This window comes from Cyrtonyx montezumae, unplaced genomic scaffold, assembly GCF_038088225.1.
Source record: "Cyrtonyx montezumae isolate F1298 unplaced genomic scaffold, pur_monq_1.0 scaffold_2, whole genome shotgun sequence".
Taxonomy (NCBI): domain Eukaryota; kingdom Metazoa; phylum Chordata; class Aves; order Galliformes; family Odontophoridae; genus Cyrtonyx; species Cyrtonyx montezumae.
This window is the reverse complement of record NW_027071936.1, coordinates 53,726,497-53,750,051: the sequence shown is the minus strand read 5'-3', so window position 1 is coordinate 53,750,051 and position 23,555 is coordinate 53,726,497. Positions and strand designations below refer to the sequence as shown.

Genomic DNA, 23,555 nt, shown 5'->3' with positions numbered 1-23,555 from the left:
AAAACAAAAAATAAGAGCACACACTCCACTAAGAACTACTTGGAAAAACATGAAGAATATAGTCACGTTACTCACTAATGGTTTAAAAACGTGCAACTTATCTAAAACATTCTAAACCAAGTAGAAATGAGAAGGCTTAATGCTCTTGAAAGGATTTGAGGTGTTACATTAAGACAATTTCTACTGACAAGGCTAACGTTGGTCATCACTGAAGAAAAGGCAAGAACCAAGTGAAGCTTCTTGCCCCTCTTACAGATACACCATGAGAAGAGGCCAAAGCACGGCACTTTACCCACAAAGCTGAAGGGAGTGTGAAGTAAGGATGGAGAGTGTGTGGGCTGGCAGAACCACGAGAGGGGAGTTTGTGAAATGAGTGTGCATTTCATTTTTGGTAAGGAACAGACAAAGATCAACATGGACAGAAGTCAAGTTTGACTACTGATAGGGGACAGTGAAACCTGCCAGAGTGACAAAACAAACATTGGAATACAGAAAACAAACTTAGATCCCAGAAAACATAAATTTCTTACTAGATAGAGATTTATACTTAATAGAGCAACAGATGCCACTATGTGTACTCCAGAGAACACTGATGAACAATGTAGAATGTGACACGTCTGGAAAGTGTGAGCAGTCATCAGAAAAAGGTCCCCTTCATTCAGTGAAGGGTGAAAGGATGGAAAATCTGCCCAAGAATACATGCAAAGAATAGCTCAGTCTTATCTGCACCGTAAGTCTGCCACGTACTTTCTAAATCCAGAATATACCTATTTTTTGAGTGTGATTAAAGACCAGTGAGTACACATCGTATTTTCCAAACTGCCAGGCAGGCCTGGGAAAGCTACTCATTTCTTTGCCTGAGGATGGATTAAGGAAAAATAAAAAGACACATTTAAATGCTATTACCGATTCCCTGAAGGAAGCTAAAAATCTAACACTTTATTCTGAATTGAGAACAAATAAAGTGTGAGGTTTTGGAGGAAACTGAATTAAAATGATATGATGAAACAACACTGAGTAAAATGATGAGAAAGAATCTTTGTAAAACTGCACATATAACTCCTACATAATAGCGCAGTGAACACAACACTGAACTACTAACATTTCCTCTCAGGTTAAGGAAAAGGAGGACCTGAGAAATAAGGCCTTTTAAATAAGTCTTCCATTCAAATAAGCTCAGAACCTTCAAAGAAAGCATGGCAAACAGCATTTCCCAAGGTGGTATGTAAATGATCACAATTTAACACAAAACAGCACCCAAAATTTATCCACCTCTCAACTTGCAACTGGTTCTGTTCACTAGGTCATGTTATGGGAGAGAAAGCCGAGGGAAGGAAGGACTATAGAACCACACGTGGCTGATGGAGATTCTTGGTGTAAAAGAAGCTGAAGCACCAGTCTGTGGTATTAGAGGCACCACTACTGTGTTCAGGGGAATGAGGCAGAGACCATCAAGTTAAATAAATGAGCCAGGATTTACTGCACACGTGTAGTCAATTATAAATCGAGCCTACATTTCTGCTTTACTACTTCTGCTTTAAAAATGGTCTACTTAATGACAGCAGTCATTCTTTTCACTACTTTTTCTACACTTTCAATCAATTTTCTTCCTTTGTTTCGTGTCTGTGTGAAAAAGTAACTTATAGTCTTGCAATTACAGTTATGAAAATCTCTACGTGAACCATAGGTGAAACATCCTGAAGCTAAGTACTTCTCCTGAAAAGCCTTTGAGGAAAGTGCTAAGATACGTCTGTTAAAGAGTTTCTTGCAATCAGCAGATTTAATGATTGTTTCAGTTTCTTGCACTTTACCTCATCTAATATTTTGAACTTGTTCCGTATTAGGAACGTAGGACATGCTCCTTTGTGAAAGAGATAGCTGGGAACACTTCCTAAAAACCTTGCTTTTGTCGCTACTGCAATATCTACGGTAGCAGGAAAGTTATTCACATTGTATAGCCTTCCCTGCTGGACCCCGGGAAGTCAAATAAGCAACAACACTGGAACACTGATGCTATCCTAATACGTATACAAAGGGCTCACACAGCATTTCCTCCCAATTTGGAAAGAAAAAAAAAGTCTGTCAAGGGAAGTCTTGTTTGAGGAAAATTTTGTTTGTTGTTAATACTGATACAGAAGTTAGAGATACAAGGTTAACTTACACACACAATCAAGAGAACTCATAGAGACTCATCAACATATCCAGTTTTCAGTTTGATTCCCGACTCCAGAACTTGACTTTGCAATGACTGTAAAGATTAGCAAATTCTCATTTTAAGTGTCAAGCTGACTTGATCTTGTTAAGATAGATTAAAACATCATTCAGATTTAATGAAAAATTTAAATGAAAATTTATATTCTGGTCTGGAGCACAAGTCTTATGAGGAGCGGCTGAGGGAGCTGGGATTGTTTAGTCTGGAGAAGAGGAGGCTCAGAGGAGACCTTATTGCACTCTACCACTTCCTGAAGGGGGGTTGTGGTGAGGAGGGGGTGGGCCTCTTCTCCCTGATAAATAACGACAGGACGAGAGGGAATGGCCACAAGTTACGCCGGGGAAGATTTAGATTAGACCTGAGGAAACATTTTTTCTCTGAAAGAGTGGTCAGGCACTGGAATGGCCTGTCTAGGGAGGTGGTTGAGGCACCATCCCTAGCGCTGTTCAAGAAGCGTTTAGATGAGGTGCTAAGGGATTTGATTTAGTAGTAGTTGGGTAGGGATGGTGTTAGGAGGGTGCTTGGACTAGATGATCTTGTAGGTCCTTTCCAACCTTATGAACCTATGAACCTATATTCTCTGCCAACAAAATGCATTCGAATTTTTCTCTGAAACTCCAGACTATTTGCAGAAAAGCCTAACTATTATCAGAATGGACTTCTAGAAGCTCTTCTGTGTGAGCTCCCAGCATGATACAAAGGCTAAGTAGACAGGTATGCCGTGTCATCACAGAATGCAACACTGCCTACTGCTGCAGTAGGTCTACAATCTCCTTTTCAACCCTGATAAATCCACAGATACTTTAAAAATAAATTAACTATATTTTTATAGTGTCCCATTTCATTGAAGGATAACAGTTTCTCTCATTTGTGCTTGGCTTTACCGAAGCTTTCAGGATTAAGCTTGGCTGACTCCAAAGCACTTGAGCGTGGTCTGAGTCATCCTCTGGAAACAAACATAAATGCTTTCCTAAATGGTTTTTTAACACAATTTTTCTTTGCCACACAGACAGTAAACACATTTCAGCGTTCTTAGAAAAAGCAATTTGAATGATCACAACATACATCTACAATAAAAAGAACTGCCCTCAACACATAAATGCATTGTTGAAGCAACAGTTGAGAAATCGAGTTGTTGTTTATTACTCATTAAACCTTACTTGGAATAAAACAGACAATTAAAAAAAAAAAAAAAAAAGACGATTCATTCTCTTCTCTTGCTATACTGACTGCACAGCTAGGTCTTGTTTCTTGGTTCTACCTTGAACCGTAAGTACTCCATTGACAATTCCACTGGTATGTTTTAACAAAAATGGACTATACGCAAATAGTTGACAACGTTCTGCCTGCTTGCCACAACGCTTCGTAATAAACCAGCATCACAAAACCACCATCTTTTCAGAATACACCACCATCAGTAAAATGTGAAGAAAAACTTTAAATATGGACCGCGCCACTGTAAGAACATTTCAAGCATGGCAACAGAATGATGATATAAATTATGATACCACATCAACAAAAATACAGTCCAAAGAACATATGAACAAATAACGATGTTTTCATGTGCATTAAACTTCCAGGTGCAGGAACTATGTTTGAAAATGCATGCACACATAGCTAGAAATCATGTTCCTTCTTTTTAGCCAGTAACTACATGCTAGACTAAAAATATTGTTATGATTTCCTTAGCTAGTGCAGACAGTACACAATGTTGAGTCAACATGCCAAAACAAGACAATTGCTATGCTGAAACAGTACCCTGAAAAAAAGACAGATTTGCAAGCATGGAGAAAGCTCCAGAATTGTAATTCTTTCTCTTTTAACATTTCATTTCCTTTACCAAGGAACTTTCTATTATATCCATTCTAAAGACAACGATTGATATGATAAACTATGAGTAAGAAGAAAATAAACAAAAATTGTAAATGAAATAATGTAAAATAGTTATCAGATTTTCTAACGATCCAAAACTAAGAGAGGAAAGTTATCAGGTAAATAAAATAGAGTCCCAATCAAAACTAACATGAGACCACCTCACAGTAATAGGTCTTACATCGCTATAGCAAGAACAATTTTTAGGATAAATATAAATTGAATGCAAAATTTTCTTGACTACAGTCAGAATCACAAAATAAAAAGAAGTAAGAGAGAGCTCTTTCTTCATTTGTAAAAAGAAACAGATAGATGTCACTCTTTACTATTTCTGCCTTTTTCTATAGCAACCGTGGGTCAAACTTTGAACTCCATAAAAACAAATTTGTTTTTTTTTGTTTTGTTTTTGTTTTTAAATGTTATTTGGCTCCAAATCAGTATGTTAAAATACAAAATAACAGCATAAATGCAAAAAACTCTGTACCTCAGAAAAGCACTGTATGATTACACTGACCAAGCTTAATATGAAGAACTGTACATTACATAAAGCACAAAAGAAACAAAGTATACAAGAGCCATCATACTGTTTATATTACAACTTAAATTAATACCTCAGTTTATTATCCGGGATAGTTTTCTACAATGTAGAATACAAGGGGGGACATAAGATTTTGCTCCGATGTTTCAAATTTGGGTTTTATTCTTTGGGCGATCAGTCAAATCAGCCCATACAGGGTTCTAAGAACAAGTATTTCTGCAGAAATGTAATTCCCTCTGCAGAACTCTCTTTCTGCTTTAGAGGACAGCTGACACCTTGTAGTCATTTAATTTGAAGTAGCTGAGACTTCTGTTTAAGGAGATCTCTTTGCACCAGAGAGGAAATAATTTCACAAGTGTACCCTCTTTGCACAGTTGTATAACAATGTATTATAAATACCTAGTTTTAAAAATAGATTCAATTCATACTAGCCTAAAAAACATTCCAAACAAATGCATTTGGCATGATAACTGTACTTGAATAGAATAATTTTGGATCTGAAATCGTTCTTGTAAGGATTCAATGCGCAAACCCTTTAGAGTCAGCATATTTCATTTGGCATTGAATGGATACTAAAACGGATCTCTGAATGAATACTTCTCAGAAGTACATAGCGCTATTTTTTACCACTTAATTACAAAACCATCACAGATTTGCATTAGAAATAATTAAGTGACAAAAAACAAACAAAAAAAAGTTTTGTTTTCAAACAACTCTGTTGTTCAATACTCTGAATTTCTGCTTCGCTTCAGAATTTACCCTTCCTCACAATATGAGAAACTATACTGTGGGATGAAATTCTTCATGTTGAAATGAATAACCAGCTGCCACTGACTTCAATATGTCAGAAGTGATTTATTGTCCCTCTGGACTGTATTATTCAGCTTTTTTCCTTTCATCTTGCCATGCTATAGCCATAAAAGAATGTAACAAACCTATTATAACTGAAAAAAATAGTGGAAAACATTTTATATGTGTTGAATTTGCATTTCTGAATTATTCTGCTGTTTAATTTCATTGCTACTCTGAAATTAATATCGTAAAAGAAAAAATAACCCAAAGTGCTTTGTTTCTTGACCTCTCTGATTATTTAAGATTGGATTTTAAGGTGTGGGGGGGAACAGGAACTTACCTACTTGGCACTTTGGGTAATAAGTTGCCATTTGTCCACTACTGTATGATTGTCTCTTATGCCTTTTTCTTACATTTGTGTCAGTGGTCTCCCATTGTGGACTTTTTCTTTTGTTTATCCTGATAAGAACTTCAGAACTACCAGCAGGGCTATCGTCATGGCTTACACCACTACTTAATTCTCTGCTGTGAAACTGGTCATCCAGTCTTTCAGTCACTTTAGAAGAATTAGATCCTTTAGGTGTCTCCACTTCATTCTCTTGTTTCTTTAATGAGTTTTGCTTAGTAGAGTGGGACCTTAAAAGAGGATGTCTTTTTTCTTCCAAATAAGCCTGATGGCTTTTACTTTCAACAGCTTCAGGAGAATAAATGACATTATTTAACTTAAACGAATTGTGCTGCTCAATGTGGTTGATTTTTCTCAGAAATATTCTACAATCTTTAAAGGTTTTGGCTTTCCATGTATTTGGAAACAGTTTATCTTGGCTTTGTCCTTTTCTAACATTTTGTTGGCAACAAATTGTTCCATTTGTCTCTGCATGTGACTTAAGTATATTTGCTAAACCGGGATGTGGGTTAAAGTCAGAAGATCCCATCATCTGCTGAACAAATGCATCTCTGGCTTCATTTTCAGTTGGCAAGAGGCTACTCTGAGACTCTACCAAAGTTTGAGCGGGCTGGATTTCTACTGTATTTTTTTCCTGGAGCACAGGCATTCCATCACTGTTTTCCCCACTTGTACTTTTAAACAACTGGCTTTGGCAAAAAAACTGTAAGTTTTTCTTTTTTGATTTCCAGCCTCCAGGAGCCTGGCTATACAGCTTTTGTTTTGTTTGTCCCCACCTATCATGCTGTAACTTTTTAAATTCATTTCTTTTTAATCTGGCTAGTGCGAAATTACTTTTCACGCTTAAGACTGGAGACCTCACCATATTATGCAAAATTTGTAATTTCCCTGCTGGTTTTGAAGGAGAGGATAGTGCAAACTTTTTAAAGTGCTTTCTGAAAAGGCAAGTACTAAGATCGGGTTGCTTAGTTTCCATCTTTACCTCTCTGGTACTAACTACTTCTAAAGGATTGCGAGCATTTGCCTTTCTCACTAGAGAGAGAGACTGTGTTTCTGTAGTTTGCATAAACCAGGTGCAGAGCTCATTCATGTTACACTTTTTCTGAAAAAGCATTTTTATAGGTGATGTTTCAATTTCTACAAGGCAGGAGTCTAAAGGGTTTGACATTTCACTGTTACAGTCTTGTTCAGTGGGATCCCTGTTTTCACATACACATTTATCAAAGTCATTTCCCCCCACTCGCAACCAGGTATTAGTTATCTGTTCAAATCTATTATTTAGTTCTTCCATCAAAGTGTCACTTGAAGCAGAAGCAGCCCACCACCTGAGAGAAGGCTTTGATGAAAAAATGGGATCCGATGATACATCATTAATGGGCCCAAAATCACCATCCTTAAGATTCTTCTTGTAATTTCCCAAATTTCTCATTTCTGAGGTATCTGTGGATGTTGCACTCTGATTTGATTGCCTACGTTTCTCCTTTTGATCTTTAGCTTTTCTCAAATGGAGTTTATAAGATTTATGCAGCAAGGCACTTCTACAAGTAAATGCACTAGAGGATGCTAATGAATGTAAGAAATGCAATGAGGGCTTTCTGTCTCTAACGGAGTGTCTCAATGGAATTTCCCGTTTTCTTGACACTGCTGTAGTAACACTGTTTGATCCATCTTCTCTAGAATCTTTCTGCATACTCTTTACTTGACTCATATTATTGCACAGTGGATTGCTTCTCTCCTGTGGTATGTTTTTTTCTGACAAGTTCTGCTGTTGTAAAGGAGGCAAACAGTTGCTAATGCTCACTTTTCTTTCCTGAGGTGAAACTCTATTAACAGTCACAGATATGCCAGAGATTTTTACTTTTGCTGGCCGACCAGGCTTTCGAATGGTAGTTAGCGGTTTCTTAACTGGCCGTATAATATTGCTGCAAGGATGTGGTGATGCTAAGTTACTCTTGATAGGTCTGACATACTCATAACCAGAGACCTCATTTTCAGCAGAAGAATTCTGTAAGGCTTTTACTATTTCAGTCAAAGCATTTTCAGTTTCTGTGCTATGCCTCACTTTGCTGTGGTCATTAGCAAAACTGAAGTCAACGTGTTTTCTGGGCAGAGTGCTGATTACGTTTAGATTACCTTCAGAAACATGTCTTCTTGTCCTTCTTGACCTTCCAAAAACAACGGTCACAGTAATATTTTTGTTGCTGTTAACTTCTTCCATTACTGATGCATCAGATTTGGTACTTTTACCATCCCTGTTAAGTTCATCTCTACGTTCTCTACTTTCAGTTACATCTACTTTTGGTTTTGGAGGCCGCCCAATAGGTCTCTTAACCTGCTTAACAACTTGAGGACCTATTTTCTTTGGTCTACCAGGCTTTCTTTTTAAAACAGATTCGTCAGCATTGCTTGATTTCTCCACAACTTCGTTTTGTTTTGAGTCATTTAAGTTAGCTTGACCAACTGCACAAGAGCCTGTAATCGCTTCTGCACAAACACAGCTTGATTCTTCCCTAGCATTGTTTTCAAAATCATTGACACAGATTGCATGAGAAAGATTCTCTGTGGTCTGTCTGTCTAACACAGTGCTTGCGTACCCCTGAAATGAACAAATATCTGCGATTCCTTTAGAAGACGTAGTTGCAGATGTCAAAGTGTATTTGACTCCTTCACTGCTATTAACCTCTGAAACAAACATAAGTTTAACAGGACTTGAGTAGCTTAAGGTAGATGGTATCTCCCTAGCTTCAGAAGATGTATGCAAGGCCTCGTTGCTGGATGTAGAACCGGATGAATCAGCAGTCAGAGACTTCAAAAGGCTGTCATTAATTTCTTGATCTATAACCATTTCTTCCTTGCCTGTTGTCACGCATACAGTTTTGTTTTTATTGCTGTTTGACAAATGTGAATGTGGAAGGAAGCTTTGTCCTGTGCATCCTGTTTCACTTATGCTGAAAGGGAAGTCTCTTCTAGTGAGTGGGTTCAGAACCTGTTCATAAGCATTATCTTGTACTTTTTGGCTTATTTTGTAACTATTCAACCACGAACTGTTAGCTTTTTTAGCTAAGTTTATTGTATCTTCTAAACGTTCTACAACAACTTGCAGATCTGTGTCTCTCACAATTTTGCTTATATTTATGTCACTGCATCTTTCAGCATGGACATCTTCATTTATTTTCATTTTTTCCAAACATTCTAGAGGCTTCTTTGCATCGGATGTTTTTCTGAATACAATGTTGTTTGTTACGTATACAGAGTACCATCCAGGAGGCACAACGTTGCGTTTAGTTCTGCCCAGGGTTCCACTGCTTTCCCCACTCAGAGTTATCTGATCGGCCCCTTTTAGGGTTCCAAAATCTCCTTGAGTTTTTGCAAGTTTAGCCTGGTTGGCTGCAAAAGCACTGTCTTCTGAAAGAACTAGGAAGTCAGAACTGGTTTGAAAATTATCAAGAGGTAGTTTGAAAGACTCTGTTTGGCATACTGGAAAACATACTTGTTTGGTATGGCAATTCACGCAAGGATTACTTTCAAGACATTGCAAAGCTTTATCTTCTATCACAGCTAACCTGTGCCTTTTGTTTGGGTATATCTTATCAAAATTCTTTGCAGATTTCTTTGCGTTTCTTTCAGAAATTGACTTTTTTCTTACGAGAGTTTCGTCAAGGCTTGCAAGCTGCCTCTTGATTTGCAAAGACTGTCGTCGAATATACGGTGAATCAGGAGAATTATACATTGCAAATAAAGTTTCCTGACGCTTCCGAAACCTTGTCTGGATAATTTTATTTTCCATTTGCTTATCATGTTGGTGAAGTAATTCCATAAAACTATAATCACTTGCCTTAGCGTTATGCAAAAGGGAGGTTATAAAGTCTCCTAATTTTAACTCATTTTCTGGTGCCCTGTCACTGCTAGAAAATTTTATGAGATTTGGTGCTATATCTGTAGTGTCTATCGATTTTAACTTTTCATTAATACGGTCCATTAAATCTTCAAAAATGGCATGATGTTCACCTTTCTCTGAATTTATACGATTGTTATCTTCTTCTTCTGTTGACTGCAATGTTCCAACTGAATATTCAGTTGCTTTTCCTCCACATGTTTTGCTTTCATATTCAAATTCTCCATTACTTCCTTCAGCTGGCAAGAGGTATGGAGGCTGGTTGATGGATATTTCAGGCTTGTTATTGTCTAAAATTGGAAAATCCATAATTGATCCTTCCACTGTGTCAAACTCTTTATTCTGTACAGGTGACAGCGGTGGCGGTGACGGGCTGCGAGATCTATTTGAATTTTTAAAGCTGTTTAACAGATCACAGTCTTTATTCGGAGATGCACATGCTACTGCTTTCACAGAATGCATGGTAGAATGCTGCAATTGTTCAGCACAATACTTATGAGAACTACATGCTTTGTTCACCACTGTCTTAATACATCCAATCGCTACAGGTTGGCACGACAAAGAATGGAAATCTTTAATACAAACAGGCAGAGGTGGTAAATAAGTGTTTGGCTTTTGTAAACAGCACCTTTTTGTTAGCATATGTCCATTGCAATTGCAAAATGAAACGTGAACATCTTCTTCAGTAAGGAAACTGGGAGTTTCAGAGTGGACTGAATGTGTTTGTTTGCAACTGCGAACTATAGGAACATTTTCATCTTGGATGAAAAATTTTAACATAGCCAAAGTCTGTTGCCAGTGATATGAACAAAAAGACTCCAAAACTTTGTTTAATGCTGATTTTCCTTTTTCCAAACTAGAAGTTTCCTCTGAATTTGCATCAGCTGTTGAGCTTGAACTGAAAATGAAAACAAATCAAAACAAAACATAAATTACAGTAAAACACCATATTTACTGTTTGTTACAATGGCTAAGCTCGAGACTAAAATCCTGATGTTTGCAAAACAGTTTTGTTCTATTTGCACAATTCTCTCAAACTTGAAAGTTTCACTAGAAACGATGCGTATCTTTATATGCAGCTGAGGTAACCCTATCATAAGGAGAAAATAAATCAGAACTATGGAGCATAAAAAATAGCTCAAAACACAACTTCTTGTATTTAAACGTAATTAAGCAGTGTCAACTTCCTGACATTTCAGATCATCTTAGCTGCTGTTAATGAAGTAAAACCTCACCATGAACCTGGGGGCTCACAGCTACTGCCATTTCACAAACTGAGCAGTTGAGGCACAGAGAGGGATGGTAAATGACTTGCCTAAGGTCACAATTCAAGCTCATGGCTGAGGCAAGAATGCATCCATCTCTTGAGACCCCTCCTAAGATATTCACGTACCAAAACATATTGAATGCTCTTAGGATAGTCATTAAATATTCTTCTAATGACTCATTTTTCTCCATCTTTCTAGAATGATTACTTTTAATAGGCTCGCAGAAAATTATTTAAAAGTAACCATTTGCTACTGTTACTGTTCTTTTCAGATAAAAATGTTCTTTCTGGTTTTTAAATAAATTGTAGTGGTGCACCAAGGGCTCCTCACTGCAATACAGTAGACATACACAAATGCACACACACAGATTCCTTCCTTATACAGAGATAATCACCACTGGAATAATTAACTGCTCTGACAAAAGTTAATACCCATTAAATCTCAAACACAGGGTAGGGCTACATCTAAGAAATGTAGAAACTGAGCAGTTATTCTCAATATAGTAACTCAAATAAAACCACTTATGAAAAACTACCTTAACTATTTAATTCATTCTTTATCAGTTATTAAAACTAATGGCACTACTTACCTAATCAATCATTTATATTGAAAAGCTGAAAATTTTCCATGGTAGAAATTAGTACAAATATTTCTTCATTTAAATACAAATAGAATAGCAACTATCACCAGATAGTTAACACCTAATTCAAATGTTTCACTGAAACCAACTGCATGACCAGAAAATATTAGAAGGATTCTGTTTTAGAAAAGTATGTATTATTTAAACATATCACCAAACTCTGAACATGACACTAACTTTTGGACCTAACGCTATCTTGTGTAACTTTTTGCATTTAAGCCTGAACTTTGGAATAATTTAATTTTGTTTGGTATTACAATTGTTTTGAATGAGGAAGAAACATTATTTAAACGTACTATATTTATATAAAAGCTACCTATTTTTTAATTAGCTCATAATCAATATAATTAACATCAATAATAACTTTCAGCTTCAGGTATCTTAATAGAAGTTACATACACAAATTTGTAGTTTTATTGTCCCATGTGGATTTTATAGTTCAGAGCTTTAAAAGAGCCAACTGTCTGTAATAATTCCTTATGTCCTCTCCTTCTCTTGAAATATTTAGTACGAAATGGAATATAATGAAAATCAATCAGTAGGTAATACTGGTAACTCATGAAGTCAAAGATAATAGTGATACTACTAACTGAAATAGCAATTATGTTTAAATCGGAGGCACAGAAAGATTAAAACCCTCTTTGCTCCTGCAATCTAAAATTAAAACATTCAAAGAAACTTTTTGTTGGGATTTAACTGATTTTCAAACATTTCTGCACTGAGGAGTTAGAACGTTACTTCTAGTTCTATCTTATAAATAATCCTACAAATTCCAGAGTCACAATGTGTTGAACTATATCAGTATACTTGTGAAAATAAAGCATATTCTAATAATACAGTTACAGATAAAAACTGCCCTGCCCATCACCATGACTTTAAGGAAGTAATGCATCAAAAATCTAAACAGATGGGGAGAAAGAAAAACCAATGAACATACCCCTAGGTCATGGACCTTTTGTTTGTAAATGACAGTACATTTGTTACGTGCTAATTTGCAAACTGATGGGCACAGCACAGTCTTCTATAGTCTAAATGTCTTTTCAGGCTTGCAATTCTGTCTAATTGAGTTTCACTAGAGGTTTTTAATGGAGACTGCTTGTATTCATAACGTGACTAATTGCTGTTTCACATATTTCACTGATGGAAGAAACTTCCAGAACCCTAAAACCTTCTCAAAGCCAATAATCACATTTTCCAGAGGTCTCAAATCGGCTCTGAATTTGCCGTGTTGAGATCACTCTATTAAAAAGTAACACACTGCACACTCTCCTAACATTATTTTCTTTCCTGGTTACCTACCCTTGCATGAAACTACTACAAAACACTTTCCCTTCACGTGTGTTAGTTTCTGACAAGACAACTTCACCTATTGTAAAATACTACCACACTCCAAATGACCTCTGTTTCTGGTGGCGACCCCTGCCTCAGTCAGCACTTGGAAGCAGAGCTCATTCTGATTTAAAGCAACACATCTGTTTGAAGAGAGAGTCTCTGTCTGTGGAGATGTCCACATATTCAAACAAACTAATGTAAATAAGCTTTTCAATGCAATTATGGAATTCTATCTCAGTTTCCTATACACATTTGCAAGTACTCATATGGACCACGGAACTCCTATGGATACAAATCTATACTATAATCTTTTTTCCTCTGACTTTACTAAGTAAACACATTTTATCTAATAAAAGCTGTATTTTAACTATATCGTTATTAATATACTCAGTTCCATTCAACGTCTATGCAGTTTTTGATAATTTGTAGCTACAAACTTTAGATTCTTTGGTATTCTGAAACTCTTCTCACTTGTGAGTAATATGTCAATTCTAAGCAGTCACCCTTCCTAAAAGCTACTATCTCTGCTACAGAAAATTCTTAAGAGTAAACGAGCCATTAAATGCTTGCTTTGTACAGGTCTTGCTCTTATGCCACTGATAAAAAACTTATGCCTTGGGAGTAAGTCAAATGAGTCAGCGTACAGGTTTTCCATTTCTTTTTTTTTTCTTTTTTTTTTTTTTTTTTTTTTTTTACTGAATGAGCAAATCAATCACACATCAGTGTTGTAAATTTATGTGCAAAAGCATTGAAGTGCTTTACTACAAATTACAACGTAGAAACACGTTAACTAAACAATTAAATTCATACAATTAGATTTAGGAATATAACAACACAAAGAAGAAACAGAATTACAGTACATTTACAACACAAGACAAATACATGGAATTCATTAGAAAATATTGTAATAAATAATTCATGAATTATAGTGCAATTGATTTATGCATAAATATAACTAATTGCCTAAAAATCAGTTGTTAACAAAAATCTGTCAAAAATCAAGGCAGCCACAGAGTTTTACTAAATTACTGCGACAATGGAAATACTGCAATTAAAAAACAAATACAAGTATTTGTACTGTAAACAACTAAAAAATCAGTCTCACTAAAGTTAATATACAATTTAATATAAAATTGTCATTAGCTACCAGAAATGGTTTAAACAGCTTTACTGAGCAGTAGTTCTAAAAACAGAGGCACTGTTTTTTAATATAAAATACTTGAGAAACATTCAAATAAGTAGAAAGCATGTAGGGCTTGCTTTCGCCTTCATTTAAAATTCTGCTGAAACACGGATTTTCAGAAATTGTCAATTACTAAGTAGTGACTGATAACAGAATTTATAAAACAGTTCAAAGTGTGTAATTTAAATGACATTAAATGGAGTCATAGGGGTTAGGGAAGGAGAATCTACACGTTTCCCTGCCTTTCCTTAGTTGTGTAATCAAAGGTTAGCCTAATAATTAGAAACAAATAATTCTGTTCCTTTAAACACTTACAGGTTGAGTATCATCTATAAACTATCAAAAAATATTTTAATATACTATTTCTGACCAAAAAATAAATACAAGTACTAAAATGTTGAAAATTAATTATAATATTACATACAAAACTACTGAGTACTGTTAAGTCAATAGTAAAATGATCCCTGATTTTATGAATCCTGTTAAATTTTTGGTCAGGTCATCTTCTAAATGATATAAAAAGAGCACTGTAACTTGCCTTCAAATATAAACTTTGGACTCAAATTTATAATGTCGTCTGAGGAGTAGAAAACATCAGTATGGTACAAATGTTAGGCAATGTATTGAGATCCCAAAGTTTTGCAAGTAAAACAGATCTTGAAACGTTTAACGTTCTCTTCAGCTTCACTTTGCAGTGGGGATACGTTAACAATTTCTTTCTTCTGGCCCTCACAAAATATGGCTTAATACTTTTTAAAGTGGAAGATGACCCTGACACGTGCTGTTTTGTGACCTTGTTACCAGGTACAGTTCTGCTTAAAAAAGGATTCATTTTGAAATATGCAAGTAAACCTTAACCACTGAAGATTCAGTATAGATCCTAGAGACCAAACAACTGATGCACTGCTTGTGCAGTTTCACTTAAACTCTCACGGATTACTCTGTTTTAAAGTGTAAGCTCTTATTTTTCAGTAAGGTTAATAAATATGGACTAGATTTTATCACTAATATTGCAAGTATGCTCTCCAGTGACTTAAATGGCAAATACATTTAAAAATCAAGTTACCTGATGCAGCCATATGCATCTAATGTCCCCTTTCTTTTCTTAGCTTTAAAATTAACCTATACCTATGAAAATTTAAGTGTGAAAGAAAAAATTAACAGCATATGTACGCGTGTGCACCAAACGTATAAAAGTTGGAGAAAAGTCTTTTTCTACCCCAAATTAGATGCGTACAGAAATAATTCCATTTTGAGGAGAGAAGGGTGTTCACGTTCTGTATCGGATATATGAAGCAAGTCCCTGTTCTTCATATGCAGACGCGTACTTCGTTACAGTCCTTGCAAAAACTAAGTTTGCTATAAAGTACAGTGTGAATACTTTGAAATCCATTTAAAAATCGCAATATGAAGGTAATTGGTCTCCCTTAGTCTATTAAAAGTTACGTATTTAAAGTGAACTGCCTAACTTCTAACTACCAAATTTATAAAGATTTTATATTATTGAAAGTTTAAAACAGCTTCACTGTTTAATATCTGTATTTCTATCAAGACCCTGAACTGCAAATTTGGTTATTAGCAAAATGATAATGTAACTTGGTATTCATTTTGATAAACTGAAAATGTTTTGAAATGTCACAGCAGCAAATACATTACAGTTACAGTGAGGTTTTTCAACAGGAGTGTGACACAATCCTTAAATAAATTTTAAGTAGTCATAACATCAACTAACCAGCACGTTTAAACAAAACAAAAAAACAAAAGACCATTCTCAAGCTCATTCTGTGCACATTATGAACATGCTCTAAGTTGCATTTCAACTTTCTTTTGAAACCTCATAAGTCACCTTATTTTTCAAACTAAAAAGGAAAATTATAAGGTTTAAATTATGTTATGCTCTTAAGTATTCCATCTTATTTCATATTTAATAATTCTATAACTACAGTAATTTCTCAGGTTTCATAAGTGTACACTTTGTAAACACCAATTTCTTTCTAAAACCACCAACAAAATTTTCTTAAAATGATAAAAAAAATGCAGTTTATGTCTGCTAACACACATTTTTAGTAATGAAATGTTTATTTCTTACTTGTATTGGATACTTAAGTAACGATTAACTTTTCTTTTTCTTTCACAGAATGTACTATATCCTACTAATACTTCACAAATTCACTTCCTTGTAAGGAACTAGCTTTTTAAAAAAATCCCTTGCTTTGTATAATCTGAGTTACTTACAATTTATTGCAAGTATTCTGTGAAGTTTATAGGTTTGCTAGCCATAGATCGTGTATTTCTGTAATAAGATGGTTTGTTGAATGGGTAGAGTGGTTCTTCATCAATTAAAAATTATGCTTCACATGACAAATACTCATTCTCCCAAAACATCTTTATGCTATTGACTACCAAATAAAACCTGAATCTTTTCACCTATTTATACAAGGATTATATTAAATACACACTACCAGAATTAAGTGAGGAACTCTATAATTCTGTCCACAGTGAAAACCCTGAATAAAACTATTTTTCAAAAGGCATGTATGTGGTTTTTGAACTGTATCGTTTCACGTCTCCTGTCAGAGTGAACATATGTATTTCTCACACTGTGTGTGTATACAGACATACATACACACACACACACACAACAATTTGCTAACAATTATTCTACACAGGCTTGCTACTAGTTTTGCAGCTGCCAGTCCCTGAATCTGTCATATTAAATAAGCCAGTGTCTGGTAAACGGAGTTTCTTCTTCGGCGGAGTCTTCAATGTTCCAGATCTTTCTTTTACTTTATATTCTAAAGTGCTGTGAGGTACCCCATAAATTCCTTGTGCTTTGGAAACACTCATTTTCCCACTCATTACCATTGCAATTGCTTCTTCCATTATTTCATGGTCATACTGCCGATAGCGGCCACGTTTTTTTCTTGGCTGCTTATTATCTTTACGATCCAAACTATCTTCCGTATTTTCTGAGGTTCCATCTACCGTCCCATTCTTAGCATTAAGACACAAAGGAGAGAGGTCCCCATGCAGAAAGTAGGAATCAACACTTGAGTGAGTTACGGGTCCAGAACATTCAATTTTGTTCTGTTTAGGGAGAATATTTTTCAATTTTTGAAGAGCTGATCCTTCTAAGACTGAGGAGGTTTTAGAAACGTGGTACATAACATCCAGAAGACCAGCAGTATCAGACTGTGGTTTGGACACAGAACTTATTCTTAGCTGAGGAATTTTTAATTGTACAGTAGGACTCGTAGTTTCATATTGGAGATTTTCATTTTTTTCTTTAAATTGTGTGACCATTCTCTGCAGAGTTAACTGGTGGAGGTAACTGGAAGCTGTTGGGAATTTTAATTCTGAGGTTTCAAGTAGACTGAGTTTACTTTTTTCTGTGCGCTCTGCTTGAGCTCTTGCCCACAAGGCTACTTTTTGTAGGACTGCACAAGTTTCTTTACTGTCTTTAAATGAATAACTATCATTGAAATCTCGAGTTTTGTTTTTAAAAGGTGCAGGCTTTCCTGCTGGTAAGGCTTCTAAGTGGAGAAGTAAAGTTTTTTGAGGTATGCCATAAAGTATGCCTGCTTTATTTATGTCCAGTGCTCCAGACTGAATGTCTTTCAAAGCTTTTGAGAGCAAACCATCTGCAAACTCAGCACTTCTTTCCACATAGTCCTCTCTGTGTCTGTGTAGTCTCCTGGATGGATGGAATGAAACGATGGTAAACTGATGTATGAGAGACTCTCACACAGCTATGGAAGGGAAGGGTCCACTCCTTTATTATACTCCTTGCTTCGGTAACATCACTGCTTCTGATACTTTTAAGCCTTTGAGATGTGGTAGTTAAATGATTATCCTAGCAAAATGTTACAGTTCTGGTAGGACAGTGCATCAAAAATCATACGGTGGCTTCTACAGCAGCCCTTCCAAGAACTTTATATCCTATCTCTGTATTTGGTAATATTCTCATGTGCTTGCTATATTCACTTGTCCACATGCTTGCAGAGCAACACTGTTATAATTTTAATTAAACAATTCACATTCCATTAAATACCCAAATCCTGAAGGAGTTTTTGTTAGTAGAAACGTGACGTTACCGCTAAACAAGTAATAAAAGAGTCAACCCCCTCATAGAAAATTTGCAGCAATAAGTACATAACTACACACAAACATCCCAGACTTACACAAACTAGGCTTTCTACAACCATAAGGTAAGGTGTCGTAGTTAACAACCAAGTCCATTTTGGCAAAATAAAACACAGTTTAAAAAACTTCTAGCCACTATTTACAGCTAATTACAAAGTCGTATCAATTTTTAAAACTTCTTTGTATCAGCAAATTAATAAAACGCATTTTTACACCATCCAACAAGTACTGCTATTGTACTCCTATTTGCAATAAGTTACTTTGTAAGACGTACAGGTGACAAAAAGGGTCCTGCTATGGCTAGTGGATGGGAGGATGCCAAAATCAACAAAATCCAACAAAACAATGCGTTTCTCTAGATTGGCGGTAGCTTACAGCAGAGGCAGCATTTTTCTTGTTAAATAAGGAAACTTAACTATTTGCCACCACACACCATAGCCAGAACCATGATGTAAGAATGATGATTAAGAGCTCTCTCTCTCTCGCGCGCATTCTCTTGCTCATATTAAGGAGTATTATAAATAATAGCCATTTTACTTGTTCATGTTAGTTGAAGAATATTTTAAATCTAAATATTAACATAGTATTTCTTTTTTTGTCAAAAACTGCAGTTTCCTAAATAAACTCTGAAAGAATAAATGTGCATTCTCTTCTACTGTCCTATTACTTTTATTGTGTCTACATAATCAATTTTCAGTTCATTTTTAGTAACATGAACTAAAGTTTGGTGATTGTTCTGATAACTTTTCTTTAAACAGAAAAAAATAAAAAAGACAAATGAAACATATGATATATACATAGACACACACTTATGAGTGACACAAATTCTTCTGAAAGCAAAATATAAACCACGCGTGTGTGTCAGTATATACTGTTATGTTATGAACACAAAACCTGACTTCAGAGAAGTAAGAGAAAACTCCATTTTCTTTTACATGAGCCCAATAGAGTCCTAAAAGTTGCTTACCCAGACACCGAGTTTTCAGAACACAAGGGATCATATTTTGGTTCTTCCAACCTTGCGCTTTTCTTTGTAGAGAGATCTAGCACTCCATCCCCTGCAAAGAAGGAGTTGCAATGATAGCAGGTGCTTAAGGATTATCTCAGAAATTTTGTTACCAATCTTTTGTACCTATGGAACAATTTTTAAGCAGTTAAATTTATTCTACATAATTTGACACCTTATTTTTTTTCCCACAGTATTAGCTGTTTTGTATGATTTATAGTAAAATTGTCTAAAATTAAGAAAGAAAAATGAAAACTCACACAGAAATAACAAAATATAAAAGAAGAATCCATTTAAAGCAGAAACGCTTAACTTTTCCTAAAAACCACGTATGCGCAGACACTGCACTGTTTACTTCCAAGGCAATGAACTTCATCTTTCTTTTGTATAAACATACAGTAAACAAATCCAATAATGTAATTAAAATGGATCTAACTGAATAATGGGCTCGCTGAATAATTCAGGTCCTCAGGAGATTTCCAGATCAACCTTCTCTGTTTCAAACTTGAGCTGGTTGTGAGTCTGAGCTCTATGAATCTTAATTTTGAGTTTCAACACTATAAGCAATCTCTTGCTTGCCCTTTTCACAGTTGTATCATCTTTATGTTACTATGTGTTATTTCTAAAATATTAATCAATTGCTTATGTTTTCCCATAGCCTTGGATGTTCAACATGAAACACTGGTTGAATTTCCCAAATGCCATTGCTCAAATGTAAATACAGAAAAACTATTAGGCTAACTCTGCTTTATTACCCATACTGCTAAGAGGGTGAGTTTTGTGTAATCAGTAAATACAGCTATTTGGTTTGGTCTGCTTAAAACTACTTTTGACTGTTTTTGCCAAATAATCTTGCGTTGGAAAAAAGTTAAGAGAAAAATTAGCATTGCAGATCAGAGGAAAAAACATTTTTAAATATACTACTTTTCAAGATGCTCCTTTCCTCCTAAACTTGTTCTCTTCAAAGTCTTTCTTAAACCCTAAGGATGGCAAAGGAAGCACTAGTTAATGCTAATCAAGCTTTCCAAAGCAGTAATATTTCAGAAGGAAAAGCCAATTAAAATCACGGCATAAATAGTCTCCAGGGACCGTCCAGCCTACCCAGCTGTAAAATATCCCCAGCTCCTGTGCAACAGACAGGTCTCATCTGTTGTGTACAAACTATGTTAGCCTTCATTTGTGCATTAGCTTTCACAATTTCCACCTTCAGTTAGCTTATAGTCACAGGCACCATGACATAAAATGCTTAGAAGAGATCACTGGACAAAGTCACTGGAAAAAATACCTCAGAAAACTACCTGAAACTTCACAACTCATCAAGTTGCAAAGAGCCAATCATTAGATCGCTATCACCTGACTGCTAAGAACAGAAGAACTCCAAGTACACTTTAAAATCAAAACAAACAGCAAAACGAAAACATGTTCTGAGATACACTGCTGAAAACAAAAATCAAAAACAAATTAACCTGAAACTGTTAAGACTTTGGAATATCAAGATATCCAACCTGGATGTCTCTATCTAATCAACACACAGAGGAATTGAAGCTAGTAAGATTCTTAGGGAAAAAGTGAAAGGCTCTGGAAAGCTTCCATGACAACATCTGAACAGATAATATCACTATATCTCCTGTTTAATATCTCCTGTTTAACCTAAGTGATCCTTGGACAAAAGGCCTCAATAAGTTGTATAAATGACTAAATCTGTACTGAAAATACAGGCTGCTAGGGCAAAAAATTAGATACATTTTGGTCCTCTAAAAGGCAAGCAGAACTGAAGAATCAATTCAGGCTCAAGACAGCTGAATGTACAACAGAGAAAATGTAATTATTAAATATGTGTATGGCAATTCCCTGAAGACTACGTTCTATGGAAAGGTGATACTCAGCAAGAAGAGTGAAAGAGAAATGTGAGAGATTTGATGCACATACAAAACAGCAGATAAAGTCATCACAGACTGGTTTTAGCAAGATTATCTTCTCAGCTTAACAAAATTTTGCTTGCGATGCGGTGTTTACACATACTCTAGTAATTTTACACACATTATCTCCTGCATAACAAACAAAAATCTATCTGAATAGCAGTGCCCCTTGAGAACATGCTTCTTCCCTGGTACATTATCACAAACACAAAGAATGGAGCAGATATAACTCATCCTTCAGGTCCTGCACCAATATGGGGCCCAAATCACAGTTTTCTAGTATTAAAGAACAGAACCCATATTGTACAGGTGAATAATGAACCTTGAAAACCTAAATCACTTACGAGGTAGGAATAGTACCTTTTAAACCAAAACAGCATTTTCTATTATTGCTATCAAATCACTCAAACCAGATGATTTAGATAAGAATTCTGTACAGGAAGAGAATGACATCAGAACCTAAAAAAAACTATATAAGTTTAAATAAGATCTACAGAACTACTTCCACCCTTTAGCTAAAAAACATGATAATTATAAAGAGAGTCCTTGTTAACAGATATTATGAAGAATTAGATAACAGAGTGACATTGTGACAAGTTTTTCAGGTCTGCTCTTGATCCTCCTCCAGACTAGCAAGGTTAAAGAAATGGAAAAAATAGGCCTGTATTCGATACCCTTGAGTTCCTACCATACGTATTTCAGTACTCATTCTAGTAAATATCTGATTTTCTGGGAAATCTCTCACTGGTTATCTACCTACCTTAAGTCAGATGATCTACTCAGCCCTCTTAACTCTCCACAGATATCACAAACTCCACTCCTAGCATGGGAGCACAACGTCAACCTGGCCACAACCTGCGCCACATGGCTCTCTTACTGTCCCAGTAGCTGCTGGATCTCAGAGCTCTCTCTTCCTGACTACTTTCTTCATAATCTGGCCTAAGATCTATTTGCTGGGAAGCTGTGTAAAGCCTTTTTTTTGAACCAACTAACACTGCCCATCTCTAAAACAGTTTGTCACATCAGTTCCAGATGTTTACAATTGACTGTGCAAACAAAGCCCTTTTCGTGTTTTTTTCCCCTTCTAATAAGCTTCAGAAAACTATTTGTAAGAACTCAAACAAATTTGATTAATTTTTAACTACCACTTCGACTAGCCAATTTTTGCTGACCTCACGTAATTTCATAAAGCAAAAAACTGGCACACAAAGTATATGGTTACATATTGTGTGTACACAGCAAAGAGGTGGCAGCAGAGGGCCTGCAGGGGTGACCACTGTGAGGAGAGATGGACGGCTGCCCCACTGCAGTCAGTCATAGTTGATACAAGTCAGCTCCAACAAATTTGCTGCAGGGCGCAACTGGTCCCAGCAGCCTAACTGGTGGCTCCTTGTGGCAAAACAAATTCAAGAAAGGACTAAAAACACTGGACAAAAAGAAAGAGGGAATAAAAAGGATGAGAAAAAGTAGAAGAAAGCCCAAGGGCAGAGGAAAATGTGAGGAAGGAGAAACCACAGAGAGAAACCTGCTGATTTTGAATCCCCTTCCCCCTTTTTTTAAATGGGCCACATTAAAGGGGTACGTTTACACAGGAATCAGAAGTGAAACTCAGCAAAGGAAAAGGTGGAGAAAAGGTATCATTTTAACATACTTGTTTTGTTTTCCAGTACCTGAATTAGCTATTAAATTACTGCCTAATATTTTAAATATTTAATTTTCCCCAAGATGAGTCTTAAATTTGTCCATGATAGTAAAACAGTCCCTATTCCAACTCTTTTTCTGTTCTTATTTTTCCCCCTATGCTGCTGAGGAAGGAGCAAATGAGTGTCTGATCAGGTGTTTGGCTGCTACCACTACTTTTTCTTGCTTAAGAAGAAACAGAATCCTGAACCCTGTTGGTTGGGCTTTTCACATAGAATTATTGGGCTTTTCACATAGAATTATTAAATCCTGTTTCTTGAATATATTTTGCACCTTACACAATTTATATTTTGAACCATAACACGCATTCCTTCAAAAACCACAGTATTTTCCCCAATATGCACTGAGAGAACAGTGTATTAAAATAATAAAGATAACACCCATCATCTTTTTAAGTATTTGGAATTTTTTCAATAAGTTTGAATATAGCAATAAAGAAGTCATTCATTGTGTGAACCCAGCTGCCATACGGAATTGAACGTGTGCATCCAAGAGATTTGGAATTAGATACTTTTCAAAAATTATTTCCAAATTCTGGATTACTATTCAGCAATCTTGTTTTGTCATAAATGTTGGTGATTTCATGCACACAGTGGTAAACTGGATAATAAAAAAGCTGTTTTAAATAATTCAAATTACATTTTTAAC

The 23,555-nt window shown here is 35.7% G+C and overlaps 1 protein-coding gene across 5 annotated transcripts in view; it reads right to left on the bottom strand.

Moving 5' to 3' along the window:
• Positions 1 to 23,555, bottom strand: part of LCORL (ligand dependent nuclear receptor corepressor like) — a 73,993-nt gene that overhangs the window by 7,548 nt on the left and 42,890 nt on the right. Inside the window, exons 6-7 of one of the 5 annotated variants that reach the window (XM_065735738.1) lie at positions 19,249 to 19,339; positions 5,755 to 10,613 (exon numbers count right to left, since the gene is read on the bottom strand). In XM_065735738.1, the coding sequence (XP_065591810.1) occupies positions 5,755 to 10,613; positions 19,249 to 19,339 (4,950 nt within the window). Of the gene's footprint in view, positions 1 to 4,997; positions 10,614 to 12,748; positions 17,833 to 19,248; positions 19,340 to 23,555 lie in introns of those variants that run through there. The other 4 variants (XM_065735737.1, XM_065735739.1, XM_065735740.1 and 1 more) reach the window with 4 other exon arrangements.